Source organism: Mustela nigripes, chromosome 2 (assembly GCF_022355385.1).
Source record: "Mustela nigripes isolate SB6536 chromosome 2, MUSNIG.SB6536, whole genome shotgun sequence".
Lineage (NCBI taxonomy): Eukaryota > Metazoa > Chordata > Mammalia > Carnivora > Mustelidae > Mustela > Mustela nigripes.
This window is the reverse complement of record NC_081558.1, coordinates 30,833,347-30,848,515: the sequence shown is the minus strand read 5'-3', so window position 1 is coordinate 30,848,515 and position 15,169 is coordinate 30,833,347. Positions and strand designations below refer to the sequence as shown.

Genomic DNA, 15,169 nt, shown 5'->3' with positions numbered 1-15,169 from the left:
TAAAAATAACATAGTTGAGAATATAGTTACTTGTCTATATCAGAATCTGTGGTAGAATTTTATTTTTAAAATAAGAACATGGGTGTTAACAAAAGGTAAACAAATATTAAGACCCTCTGGGTATGTTCTGGGGTTATTTTCTTTCTTCATTAAAATTTGTATCTAGAAAGCCATGACTCTTGGCTTAAATGTCTGAGTTCTGGTTGGCATATCTTATCTTTAGCAGTAGCAAAAGGCTGTAATATCCCCCAAGGACTTTGAATTAACTTTTAGCTAAGATAAAATATATCTTTGAAAGGATGCACACTTTAAAAGACAAGCATGCACACCATTAAAAAAAAAACTTAAAAGTATTTCTCATAAAATCTGTTCAAGTCTCTGATTGAAAACTTATGGGTGGGGGGCAGGAATTAAGAAGATTTTTAGATTTAACTGAGTAATGTTACATTTAATACCCAAATCATAGGTTTAGATGACTAACATAGACACTGGCCTTTCTTTTAATGAATATAATTAGGATAAATAATGTGCACAATGCCAAAGGAATTTGTAAAAATACAACAGTAAACAGAACTTTTTTATAGCAATTGAGAAGCTCCAAATTGTTCTGAAGACAGAATTCATGGTCACTCTTCTCCCAGTGTGTAATGTGATAATACTTAAATGCCTGTGCTTGTTTAAAGAAGAGATATTTAACTGGTACATGGCCTTTGTTTGGCCTTCAAGATCACTCCCTCCTCAAATCACCCTATTCTAGGTAACTTAATTCATTTTTGTGCCCTAAACATGATCCTTCCACTTAGTCAAATACATTATTATTTCATCTCCTTTTATTCTCCCCACTTCCCTTTTACCTACCCATACCCCACCTCCATAACACTTTGTACCTTCCCTGGTCCCTTGTGTTATCACTATGGCTTTGCTGAGCACATTTTCACTTTTAATATCTTCTCTTTTCACCATTCATTCATATGGTTCCTTCCTTTAAAATTTAACTCTCTTGAGAAACATAGAATTCTATTCCATTCCCAATTGTTTCATTCACCCAAGCTTTTAGCAGTTTACTAACTTGGATTTGTTGATATGTTGTCTTGAAATAAGTGCTGTCAATCTTTTTCACATGTTTATGTTGTATCTCCCAAAGGAGATTATAGGCTCTTTAAGAGAATGTCTTTTAAAAATTCCATTTACCCCAAGCAACTAGAATAATGTTACTCCATAAAAAGGTGCTGAATGAAGGTTATAGATTGATTGGCCTACTATGTTTTCTGTTCCAGGGAAACCAATACCACATAATTTGAACATAAGGATATTCTTTACAATAATTAAAAAGTGAGGATGGCAAAACTGTAATAATTTCCACATTGCTGGATTATTTGTTTTAAATTAGTACAGAATATGTGATGGCCACAGTAGTTATGTCCTTGAGGTGGGTGTGGTGGTGAAATCAAACATAAGCTATACATTTATTATTAATCCAAAACCTCAAACAGGATAGTTGGAGTTAATGTGAAGCTAACTGTTGTTTCTAGTTCCTTTTTAGTTCTCAAATCGGTGAGAAATCTTCACTTGAATATCAAAGCCTGCAGTAAAACTCATGGTAAATTTGAAAATACATAAAGACAGATGTGATGTAAACTTTAAATTCACGTTACATTTTTACAATAACTCCCACGAGTATCTAGGAATAATTAGAACATTATAAAATGCAGAAATATAGGAGATGGGGGTGGGCGGAGGTGGAGAAAGGTCTCTAGAAAGCCCAAGATCCAAGGGTGGGGGGTGTTGGTTTGTTTTCAATCCATCTGTGGGTCGCTGATTAGATTCAGCACGCTGGCCAGCTCCCTTGTCCGCCGGGTTTATTGGCCTAAGTGAAAGGCGCTGGGGGAAGGAAGGCACCATCTGCTCCTTTGAATTAATAGATAACCGAGAAGCAGGGATGAAGACAGTAAGACAGTCAACATATCGGATGTTGATGCCACTGAGTTCTTGGGGTGTCTTTGTCTGATCTCTGGGTCCCCACTCCTCCACCCAGATCCTCCAGCAGCCAGAAAAGAGAAGGGCTGACCAACCAGAAACCCTTCTATTTCTCTGGTTTGCTTACCTCAGCATAAAGTGTTCCCAGTTCTTGGAATTGAAAAATATTCATCATAGCTTTTGCAGGGTAAGGCAGGGCGGGGCTTCTACTTAAATAGTTGAGCTACATGGTCCATACACCAATCAATTCAAAATTTGATTCACCTTTATTTTAATGAGTGGGAATCAAAGTTTACACAGCTGGGACAAACAGGCTGCCAAGCCCCACTGCCCACAAGCCCCAGATGTGAAGAAGCTTGGGGAAAGGAGATAAACTCTTCCTTTCTTGTAGGGGATCTCACCGACTTCCTCTCCGGTAGACCTCTGGATTTAGCGTCTGCAAACAGACCGCCCACTCTTCGCTAACAAGAAGTCATTACTGGTTTGTCTATTTCTTCCTCCCCCACCAAGAACTTTTTGTCCGAGGGAGAGTGAGAGAGGTCGAGGCAATGAGAACTGGGGATCAAGAAGGAAATTATCCACAAAGGGGAGGGGGTGAGGAGTGTGGAAAGTGTTAGGGTCGGTACTGAAGATCTGAGAGTTTGCAGCCGCTCCCCGCTCTCTCCGCTCCAGCCTTCTGCAGCCACCCTTTACGCAGCGGACACGGGAGAGTTAAGCCAATAAACACGTAAGCGCCGCTCCCTCCCCAATCGGCAAGATGCCTCTTAGGCTCTTGGCTGCACCGACAGCTTGCAACACTCGGCATCTTTTCTGGAGGCGCCTCCTTCAGCGGCTGCAGATGGTATCCGGCTGCGAGCTCGGGGCTCGCAATTGATTCTGCCCCTTGCCCACCTCGGGTCCACGGACGCACCTCTTCTTTCCCCTCCTCCCCTCGCGCTCCTGGGTCTGAGCCCAGCTCCGGATCTCCGGGCAGAGGAAGCAGTCGCGGCGGCGGAGGCTGAGCAGCAGCACCCGCTCCCTGATTTGGGGAGAAGCACCCATCCCGGGGAGCCGACCCCCAGCTGCCTCCAGCGCCCCCCATCTTTTGCACCCCTAGCCCAGGGCTCCAAGGACCACCCCCCTCCCAGGCGCCACCATGCTGGACCCTTCGTCCAGCGAAGAGGAATCGGATGAGATCGTGGAGGAGGAGAGCGGCAAGGAGGTTCTCGGCTCGGCCGCGTCCGGCGCGCGCCTGTCTCCCAGCCGCACCAGCGAGGGCTCTGGCGGCGTTAGCGGCGCCGGGCTCGGGGGTGGCGGCGGTGCCGGCGCCGGAGCCGGGGTGGGCGCCGGCGGCGGTGGGGGCAGCGGCGCGAGCAGCGGCGTTGGGGCCGGGGGGGCTGCAGCCCAGCAGCCGCGCCGGTGGCGGCCGGCCCTCCAGCCCCAGCCCGTCCGTGGTAAGCGAGAAGGAGAAGGAGGAGTTGGAGCGGCTGCAGAAGGAGGAGGAGGAGAGGAAGAAGAGGCTGCAGCTCTATGTGTTCGTGATGCGCTGCATCGCCTATCCCTTCAACGCCAAGCAGCCCACCGACATGGCTCGCCGGCAGCAGAAGGTAGGTGCGCCGGGGAGGCCCCGGGAGCTGCGCCGGGACGTCGCCAGGCGGGCGGGGCGAACAATGGGAGCTGGCGGCGCAGCTGGCAAGGAGGAGCAGGAGGAGGAGACCGCGCCCTGGGGAAGGGGCTGCCAGGCCCCCCCCCCCCTTCGCGGCCGGGCCCGGCCCAGCTCCGAGCGCGCCTGGAGCTGCGGGGGACCGGCGAGGGGCCTGGACCTCAGCGTCGTGTGTCCCCACCCGGGAGCGCTGGGGAGCTAGGCGGGCAGGTTCCGCTCTATAGCCCGGGAGGCTCGGGGAGTGACTTGCAGCCCGCGGCGCCCAGAGAGGCCTTGCTCGTTTTGCCCGGCTCCCGGCACTCTCCAGCGGCGGGCGGCTGCGCTCAGCTCTGGGCCCGCCTTCCTGGGCGTGCGCTCGGCGGGCGGGGGCACCCGGCAGGTGGGGGCACCGGTGTAGAGGGAGAAGAGCGCCTCCGAGCAGCGCTTGGCTCGCCCAGCCGAGAGAGCCGCAGCGCCTGGCGGCAGAAAGCAAGTCCGAGTCGCGAAGCTTCCAGTCATACTGGGAAGGGCACCCTCCTCCCCGCGTCGGGGTCAGCTGATCCCGACTAGGGTCGTCTAAGGGTCTTCGGACATCACTTCCCCCTCTGGCTGAAGTTCCCTCCAATCCCCCTACCCCTTCCTCAGTGACCCCAGAATGGGGGCACGCCCTCTGGTCCTTCTACCGGGGTCAGCTCCTCCACCTTCCTCCCTTTGACCCTCTTCTCCTCTTCCCAAGGTGACTTCGCCGCCACCTTCTGGCTCTCCGAGGCCCTCCAAGCCCAGCCGCTTTTGGCTTGATAAAGTGCAGCTGCAAAAAGCTTCGCAATTACAAGCATTAAAAGCTTTTTGTGTCTGAGGCTGGGGCAAGGCTGAGGCGGCCCCGGACTGCTTTTGATGTGCAAAAAGTGCCTATTTCTATAAGCTGTTTTCCAGCCAGAGGAAGGAGGAGGAAGGTTACTGAGGATAAGGGGCAGTGGTGGGACCAGAGGAGAAGAGGTCAGCCCCCGGTTGGAGTGAGTTAGTGAAGAAAGTCAGCGCTCCGTTGTTTCTTCTAAGTGCATTTGTCAGTTCCATTTTGAAAGAAGAGCCGGTGAAGCCCCCAGAAGGACGGTTTCCTAACAGTGTGAATTTCTTAGTTGCTGTCACTCAAGTCTGAATTCCATGTTGCTATCCTAGGGAGTGAGGGTTTCCTGTGTTTATCCACTCTTAAGTTAGCACAGATTTCTCTGTTTGTTTTGCTTATATATGTACACACACCACCCAGCGCTGATGATTTATTTCAGCTGTCACACGCTTGGTTATCAGTTTTATTAAAAATACGACTCATTTCCTGGTTGGAGAAGAGCAGGTGGGTTACACACTTCACGCTCTACCTGTCATCTGTGGCCCCTTGCTTTTTCAGCCTCTATTGTGGATGGTAGTAGACAAAGGTATTCACAGAACAATAAAAGTTTTTGGATTTTCTATTAAGGTTGGATGTCTGGTTCAGGTACAGGGCCTGACATTTCAAGTTTCAGCTTGGAATTATTATGCTAATAGTGTCTTTATAGCAGGGGGAAATGGCCTCTTCAAAATCTATCCGCTTAATAAGAGCGCCAACCAAAGATGTTTGGCCATGAAAACTGTTGTGATTTAAAGAGAAAATATAAAAACAAACTTTGCTTTATCCATCGAATGGTTCCAGAGCTCTGCCCTTTAAATAGAAGCTAAAACTCAGTGCTAGAATGGGGGAAGAAATCCATTCTCACAGTGGCCCATTTCTTTTAAAAACAGAAACTTCATCCTCCTGAAAAGATCATCAGGAGGCTAAGTTTTTCTGGTCTGGTTGCATGTTTTACCTGAATCGATTCAAAGCTGTGGTTTTGAGGGGCAACTGGGTTCTGTTTTTACACATGACCTTAACATCAAAGACTACAGGGCAAATTGCTAACACTGGCATTTGGTCAAACTATTTTTAGTTATTGCAGCAAACTAGAGCTAAAGGCATAGTCCAGCAAAGCTGCCTCAGGGCTGTTGGCTATACTGAGAAGCTGAGTATCTATCTCCTTATTACAAAAGAAAACAAGCTTTTCCATTTCTGTATCTTTAAGTTTTTAGTGTCTGTCTGGAAGAGGGTGTCTTACTATTTTCTCCCAAGTAGAAAGCTTGGAACTTGTGTTTTTTTAGTGGGTAGTCATTGAAAGTAACAGAGATGCTTGCACAAGCATTGTGGTAAAATTTAAGGCCAACAAGTAAAATTGATAAAGCAAAATTAGGCTTGGAGAAATACAAACTGTTTGTAAACTATACATGAATCTATAATACAATAGAATGGATGAATTAGAAACAGCTAGAGGAAAAATGATGTGGAAGGAGGGAATAGAGTGACTGGAGGCAGACAGAGAAGACTGCCTATGAAAAAGTTGAGGTAGGGAAGAGAAGAGATCATCTTGTCAAATCCTCACGCTGTTCCCCTTAAAATTACACAACCTTGTGTGTATTATAACCCAACAGAGCAAGAGAAGAAAAGATCATATTGTATAGAGTATAAGACACTTTACGAAACCAAATAGTCTATATCATAACATTGGTTTCAATTTTTCAAGAACCTACCATGTGCAAGGCACTCCACTTAGATCATTTTTTCAAATCCGTCTTTATTTTTTTAGAAGACTTTTAGATTTACTGACAAATTGAGAAAATAGTACAGAGAGTTCCCATATAGTCCAGCCCCAGGTTCCCCCATTAATATCTTACAATAGTATGACACATCTGCTACAGTTAAAGAACCAATATTGATATGTATTTAACAAAAATAGGTAGTTTATTGAAATTTCCTTAGTTTTTACTTACATTTGTTTTTTTTTTGTTGTTCTGTTATTTTAAATTCTCCTAACTCTAACAATGTAGGAGTTACTATTTGCATTCTTAAAAGAGAAAACAGAGACTCAGAGGTTTTATAACTTGTCTAAAGCAGTATGTATATAGGAGAATGAGTGGAAACCGAGACATGGATTATTCTGATTTCAAATCCTGTCTTTTTAATATGCAACACTGGCCAGAAATATTCTAGAGCAAAAAAGAGAGTCCTAGCATCCTGATAACATGTACTTCTTCTTCTTCTTTTTTTTTTTTTAATCCAGGATTTCTTCTATTTGAGTTGAGAGAGATTTGTTCCTCTCCTTTGGGTACCTATCAAATAATCAATGTGGGCAAAATGGACATTTAGGTATTAACCTCATAAAAAGTATGAAGGGAAGAGATGGGCTATTAGTTGGTAAATCAGAACACCAGACTTGTCAGGCTTGCTGTGTAGTTTGAGTTGAAGATTTAAAAAAGAAAGAAAGAAAAAAGAAAAGAAAAGGCATTTTAACCAAGAAGAACAATTGGAAAGGAGCAGAGGGAGAAAGTACCATTCCTGGATCATTTTGTTAATTATTTTGATTTCCTTTTTCCTGGGGAAAGCGTGCTGGCTCATTATAATAATCTCCCCAACTAAAAGAAGGGACTTTAAACAGACTATGTGAAAACACATTTTATCATTTATAGGTCTACGTTTCTCCTACTACAATGAACATGCTAGTAGTGATAATTAATGACCAAAACAAAAGTCTAGCCTTCTGACTGTCACAGGGTATGTTTTTAGCTGCCCTTAAATGACAATCTGAAAAACTATTCTGTGCATTTTATTTGTCCTCTTTTGTCATAACGGTGAGTTGAATACCTAGAAGCTGGCATGGGAAAGCTGTGCCATATGTTTCTAAATTGTGTAGTAACGGTGATGAGTGGCTACCTCAAGTGAACTAGCTACTTAGAGATGTTACTGAGGCAATAGAAAAGCAGGCGCTGTAAACAATTCTGTGTAATATTTAGATTGACACGACCAATCTTTTAATTGGTTAGGAATTATAATGTCTGGATTATGAATGAATATGGGTGCATGTATATGTTTGTGTACCTGTATGTCAATATGTGTCTGTATGTAATGAGGGAAAGGGGCAATCCTAAAATCATGTTTTTTTTTTTTTAACATTTTATTTATTTAATTGACAGATAGAGATCACAAGTAGGCAGAGAGGCAGACAGAGAGAGAGGGGGAAGCAGGCTCCCTGCAGAGCAGAGAGCCGGATGTGGGGCTTGATCCCAGGACCCTGAGATCATGACCTGAGCCGAAGGTAGAGGCTTTAACCCACTGAGCCACCCAGGGGCTCCCTCATGTTTATTTTAACTGAACTCCTATTTCATTCAAGGGGACTTTATGAATATACCAAATGTGTTGTGAGTTCAAGCTACTCATTTCTATGTGATTCACCCCATAGCTTGCCATGAAATTTTGGCTAATATTGAGTCACTGTTAGCTGTAGAAATTCTGTCTTTATTCATTTACTTATTTGACTTTGTGAGTTGGCCATCAAAAGCCCCTACCTTTCCTAAAATTTAAGGCCTAGTCCTAGCTAACTATCTATATGTATATGTATGTATTTTAAATCCATAATAGGTATTCATCCATTCAGGTATGTTTTGAGGCATTTGGATTAGCTCTTATTCGAAATTCTTAAGAGTCATCTTATCAATGCAACATATGATATGGATTTTAAAAAATAAATGCTCTAACCTTTTGAGGGAATGAAATGGCTCTTAAACCAGGATTCCGTCAAAAAGAATTGTTCCTCTCTTCATCAGAAAAAGAATTGAAATCTTTATATATGCTTTTTGGCATTTCCCTTCTAATCTGCCTTAGTACAATGGGCAGGAACTGTTCTGCACTAGTACCAGCAGAGAAATTCTGAAGATGCAGAATACAAAAAAAAGTATGAGAGGGCTCTTACCTCCTTACATTCTTGGAATAGCCTCCTACTCCCCTAAAACTGAACCGGAGGCAAAAGAAATTAAATCCTTCATTCCTGAAGAATTGTACTGGGTATAGTGGTAAAACGATTCATAGATCTTTCCCCTACAAAATGAATTTCGTATACATCATTGGCTATTACATTAAAAGATAATCAGTGTTTGTGATTTGGGGCCAGGTATCTATACAACTTAAGCTGGAATGATTAAGAGAGTTTTCTTAACTTAGAACTAAGTTTTAAATAGATGAGTAGTTACTCCTTGCACCAAGCACTCTATCTCCCAGGCTTGGTGGCAGAACCAGAAGATTCCTAGGAGGTTCCTGATTTGGGGAGCTTCTGTTTTAGTCTGGAGGATAACCTATACACATGTCAAGTAAGTTGAAAATAAGAAAGTGTTTAATTGTGAGATGCTAATTACCAATACCAAAATGTGGGGAAAGAGAGAGCAAATGTGTGCATAGGTACACACAGAATTAGATATGCAGGTAGAGAAAATCTCCAAGGAGGAAGTAGATTAGGATTAGGTCTTCAAGAATTTGTATGATTTGTGTCCGCCTAAAGGAAGACCGATCTCCCAGTCTGGAGAAGAGCCGGAGGTAGCAGTAATGTGGAAAGGAGCCATTGTTTGTGGGACACATTAGTCCAGTTCTTTTAGTTCCCAGTTAGAAAAACCCAACTCAAGTGGCTAAACCAAAAGCAAAACAAAAGGGAAAGGAAAGACATATTGGTGTTTGTAATAGAAAAGCATCCAGTGCTAGGTGACTACAGGCTTGGCTGGATCGAGGGGTTCAAATGACTTTCTTGACAGAATGAACAGAGAGGAAAAGAAAAGGTACATATATCAAAAGAAACTGTGTTTGAACTCAGTCTCAGCCACTAATAAACCACTGCTTATAGGCAAGTCCGCTTCTGTCTCTGGGTAATTTCTTCATCTTTCATATGAAGAGGGGAGATGGGGAAGCTTCAGATAATCCCCAGTGTGCCCTCTCTGTCTAGCAGTTGGTAGTTCTTGCTGGGCAATGTAGCTGCTCATTATCAAGACTTCACTTTTCCTTCCATCTTCTTTTTGTGATATTTTTACATTATAGGATAAGGCAGTGTCTTCGAAGAATCTGAGACAAAAATCAAGTTAAAGTTCACATTGTCCAGCTAAATTTTTGGATGAGGAGGTGAGATCTTAAAAGTTTACAAGACTATAAACTACATGAGAGCTTGTAAATTGTGACCTGTGGGCTGAAAGTGACCCACAAGGATATTTTGTTTTGTCTACAATGCGTTTTTCAGTTTTTTGAATTAGTTACCAACATTGAAAACCATGAACTTCACCCCAAATTTTGGCTTCTCTTATAACTGGAACGTGTGTTAGTGAAAGGTGAAGCTGAGCCTGAGGTGTTTTTGTGTGTGTGTGGTTTTTTGTTTGTTTGTTTGTTTTTTATTTCTTTTTAGGAATTTTCAAAAAGCAATAGAAATAAATCTACCAACCCATCAGTTAATTATAATGAAATGTTGATCACTTTTAACTAAAATTATTTTTGTTCTAAGATGGATACCCTATAGAGCTGGATAGTAGGACACCAGCTCTCTGGTTCTTGCCAACACCATCTATTCTTACCATTGTTGCACAGATATTGATAATCTGACCCTGGGCACTGTAGCGCCTCCAAGAAAATGATCTGGAAATTTGGAACTCTATGTTCCCTATCTCTGGCAACCGTTTTCTTGTTAGGATCAGATTTATAGTTTCTGCAGAATTGGAGAACTGATGATCAGAATTACGTTGCTATTTTTTGTCAGTCCAATCATGTGATAGAATTCTCTGATAGTAGCACGTAAAGAAGGAAGGATGAAGTTTGCAAATGGTTCGCAGTCTGGTCATCAGACTTGACACATGACAGAAAGTGAAGAACTGTAGTTAAGAACATAGACTCAGAAAGTTGAATGCCCGGGTTTGTTCCCTGGCTGTGCCCCAAACTGCCTCTGTGATTTGCGGCAACTTATTTAACCTCTGTGTTACTCAGTTTACTCATCAATAAAATGGGGATAGTAGTGGTACCTTCATCTTTGGGTTCTTATGAAAATTAAGTGAGATAATATACTAAAGCTTTTTAGAACAATGCCTGTGAACAATGTGGTAAGTGCTGTTTTAGAACAATGTGGTAAGTGCTGTTTAAGTGTTGTTGTTATTGTTGATATGTGTAACATTGTGTTATCTTAATTGATGTAGCAGAAACATATCTTTGACTACTTCCCAAATTAGCTTGTTTGTACCAACAATGGATATCTTGAAGTATTATAGAGAAGTATCTTCTTTTAAAGACAGTAAGTGATTATAAATTTCTTGAAATGGCTGAATCCCATTTGAACTTCAATCACTGTAGGGCATGTTCTTAAACATGGCCAACTACTAAGTCAGAAAGAGCTGAATCTCTATGTTGGGTATATGTTCTTTAGTAAGTTTTATTTGAGTTAGCCCCTTTCGGAAGAAGAAAGAAAAAAAGAACAGGCAGTTAACAGCATGTTAGTGAAAGTTAGGCAGCTTAAAATACTATCAGCCTTGGGGTGTCTGGGTGGCTCAGTGGGTTAAAGTCTCTGCCTTCAGCTCAGGTCATGATCTCAGGGTCCTGGGATTGAGCCCCGCATCAGGCTCTCTGCTTGGTGGGGAGACTGCTTCCCCCACCTCTCTCTGCCTACTTGTGATCTCTGTCTGTCAAATAAATAAATAAAATCTTAAAATATATATATTATCAGCCTCAATGTTACCAAAGTCATAGAATCTATCAGTTGTACATGGTTAGACATAAATATGCTTTTCTCCTTTTTCTCCTTTTATTCATGTGGTGTTTCTCACGATCACTTACGTGTATAGGAAGTTATGAGATACTTTGGGGTTAACTTTTTAAAAAATCCCCAAATGTTGCAGGAGCACATGCTAAGCTACAGACCCTCCAGGAGCTGTAGTGCTTTGAAAAAGACAATGTGATTTTGGCAAACATGCAGAGTGATACGGGGAATCTACTATGCCACTTAAGAAAGCAATGGAAAAACATTGAAAATTCTTGCAAATAATTGTGCCTTCTGTTGCCCATGCAGAAAAACAGCCTTTTGGTGTGGATGGTAGGCATAGAGTTGTTGAAGCAAATGAGTTAAAATATATCTTGAACATCGACTTTGGTGATTTTTCTGACAAGTACAGCAACTGTTGTCTATAAAGCAGCGTGTCATAACATACTGTGTTCAAAACATTTCTTGAGGGCTCTTCCATATTCAATTTTTGTTTGTTATACATCATCAAACAACATTGTTTTGAGCCACTTCTACATACAAGAAACTCACTAAATCCTGGAGGCAAAATATGCAAAGACATTTTAGGCAGACTTCCTGATCTCTAAGAACCTACCAGTCTGGTTGAGAAGTTGAGATGCACCAATATGGAGCGTAACTTATAGTGTAAGGCAGGATGTGGTGAATGTCTCAGTCTTAAATATTGGTATGTTTTAGATCTCCCCCTTGGCCCTTGTTATGATTTGATTGTGTCCCCCACCCCCAGCCTCCCAAAATTCATGTTAAAGTCCTAATCCTCAGTACCTCAGAATGTGACATTACGTGGAAATAAGGTCTTTGAGGATGTCACTAGTTAGAATGAGGTCCTTCAAGGTCCTAATCCATTATGACTGATGTCCTTATTGAAAGCGGAAATTTCAGTAGAGGGACACAAACAAAAAGAGAAAACGCTATGTGGAGAGGAAGGCAGAGATTAAAGTAATGCGTCTGCAAGCAAGGAACAGCAAGATGGCCAGAAAATCACCAGAAGCTAGGGGAGAGGCGTGGAATATATTCCTCCTTATAGCCTCAGAAGGAGCCGACCCTGCAGACACTTTGATTTTGAATTTCTAGCCTCCAGAGCTGTGAGACAGTAAATTTCTGTTTAAGCCACCTTGTTTGTGCTGATTTTTATGGCAGCCCTAGCAAACGGCCCTCTTCTCTATGTCCTCTCTCTGGGCCACTTCACCATTAATGATGGCTTTAGATACTAACATCCCTGTACTTCCCATTCTTAGACCTTTGGCTCTAGCATGGTTCTCTCACCAGCCTTCCAAAGCTATATATCAAGGCTGCTGAAGGTGTGGTCTCAGACTGGTACAAGCCAGTGAATGCTTCATCAAGAGTCTACACTAAAATAAGGAACTTGTACGAGAATCTGAATTAACTCCTTGCTTTCTTCAAGAAAGTCTTGCTACCAAAAAAAAATTAAAAAAATAAAAAATAAAAAATAATTGTCTGCTGAATTGAACAGCTTAGTAATGAAGTTGATGTAATTTCTGGTACTAGCATTCTATCCTGCTTAAGGACCAATAATCAACAGTTCATGGCACAGGTCTACAGACTAAACATGGACTTTCATAATATTTCCCATAGGATGTCTTCAGACCACCCAACAATAGAGTTTCTCACCTAGTCTCTTTCCCCTTTATTTTCTAATTCAGTGACTATCTTAGTGGTGCTACTATAAACAAGCTGTTCAAGAAGGGGTGCACAACTCAACTTCAGATCTTCACTGTTGCTCATTGTACCCACTGAAGGCTGCACACGTCCTGTGGATAACCCTCTTCAGCAAGTTTTCACCTCTTTCTCCTCCTCTTCATCTTCATTACTGATGCCCCACTTTGGGTCCTCGTGATTGCTGGTGTGGACTTTTGCAATAACCTTCTAACTGTTCCTCTGCCTCCTTTTTTGCCCACAGTCTATTCAGATACCAGGGTGATCGTTCTGCAGCACAGACTCAATCAGGACCTTTCTCGGCTCAGAAGTCTTCAGTAGCTTTCTGTTTCTTGCACAGGATACACTCTAAGCTCACTAGCATGGACTAAATGGATCCTCTCTCACTAGCCAGGCTCTGTTCCTATAGTTCTGCTTTCACTGTTGGCTTTAACCTATTAAACCACTTAGCATTCCTGAGCTGTGGCATGCTCTCTTGTGCCTCAGTGTCTTTACACATGCTGTTCCTCCTGCTTGAAAAACCCTTCCCCTACCTTGCCTGCTATCACTCTCCTAAGTGGATGAGGGTAACCCATCATATAACCCATCATTATAAAGAACAGAAATAAGTAATGACTATTTGTGGGGTGTTTATTGTCTGTTGTCACTGCTGTATTGATTTATAAGTCTTATCTCCTTTCATCTTTAGTAACTTACAATAACTAAGTAATTGTAACTCTGTAAGATAAGTATTAATCATCTTGATCCTCCAGTAAGAAGACCAAGAGGCAAAACAGTTAAGATACTATCTTGGTTCACACCTTTAGTAAGTGGCCGAGAGGAGTTGGGGCCCAGGAGCTCTGACTGTAGACTGCCCTCTTGGCCATATGTTGTGCTAACTGAAGTGGAGCATTGAGCATATTTTACTTCAGTGTGTATCTGTTGTTCTCTCCTGACACTACAGAGATGATTTCGTTTAGTATCTTCTGCTGTCTACGAGTGTCTGCTGTACACTTGTAGGTACTCAATAGATTGTTGATGCAGAACTCATGATTATTAAATTCATGATTATTTAGAGAAGAGTAATAAATACTCCTTACCATTTATAGCATGTTCACTGAGATGATCTCATTTCTTCTTTAAAACCTTTTTGAGCAGTGGGGCATATATTCTAAGTCTCCGTATTGTGGCAGGCAAAGGGAGCCATGGGGAGGTCCCATTAGCTGGACAGAAGTATAGGATACCATCCTTGGCATCTTGGATGTACCTAGGGCTCTCCCCACTAAGCTGTCAGTCCTGGGTTCATACTTATTATGGCTGAGGCCATTGCAGACTTTGGAAGGCTCACTCCGTCTCAGAGCAAACTTATTAAAATATACCTCACATCCACTTATTTTTATATTGTTAAAAAGTAAAGGATTTTTTAAAATCTCACTTTTAAAACTATTTGTCTCTGTAACTTAGTTAATATAAATGACTGTGATTTCTTAGGAATCATGGTGCATTTACTGGAATCCTTGCAAACTGAAAAACCAACTGCACCAATTGTTTTCAAATGTGATAGGAATATTATATTTCACAATTAATGAAGTTGGCATATATTTAGAAGTCATTGGCCTGGACATATTATCATTTGGATTTTTCATTTTTAGTTTTACATATGGAGACAATACATTTTATGTAAGGTCTCAGAAATTTCTTTGGGTTCCTGGGAAGTTTCAAGATTCTGGTCACTTCACAGATGAAGTAGCCTTTGTCCAGGCTTAATGGAGGAAGAGACATTTGACTTAAGCCTCCAGGTGACTAAGAAGATCAAAGGAAGGTGATGTGATGTATTTTGGAGTGAAGGAAAGATACTTCCAAGTGTTTAGAGATGAGGTAATACAAAGCAACTCTGAGGACCTCTGACCAAATATGATTGAACAAGTTTCCCATATTGGAGATAAAAGAAGTAAGAATGAAGGTTTGGTCATGATTGTGGATGTCCTTCAACACTAAAATACAGGCCCTGGGGAAGTGGGGGTTTTATCATTCATTCATTCATTCATTCATTCCCCTTTGCTGTACTTTTCATCTTCATATTTTATAACTGAAAATTTATCTTTTAATCCCCTTCATCTACTTTTAATCCCCTTTAATTAACCTTTTAATCCCCTTCATCTACTTTACCCATCCCTAACCCTTCTGTTCTGGCAACCACAAGTTTCTTCTTTGTATTTATGACTATGTTTCTGTTTATTTTAATTTTTAAGTTCACATTTAAGTG

The 15,169-nt window shown here is 42.1% G+C and overlaps 1 protein-coding gene across 1 annotated transcript in view; it reads left to right on the top strand.

Moving 5' to 3' along the window:
* The first annotated feature begins 2,759 nt into the window (after positions 1–2,759).
* CADPS (calcium dependent secretion activator) overlaps positions 2,760–15,169 on the top strand; it is a 472,322-nt gene continuing 459,912 nt past the window's right edge. The window contains 2 exon segments of the mRNA XM_059390086.1: positions 2,760–3,346; positions 3,348–3,563. Of these exon segments, the coding sequence (XP_059246069.1) occupies positions 3,113–3,346; positions 3,348–3,563 (450 nt within the window). The 5' untranslated portion in view covers positions 2,760–3,112.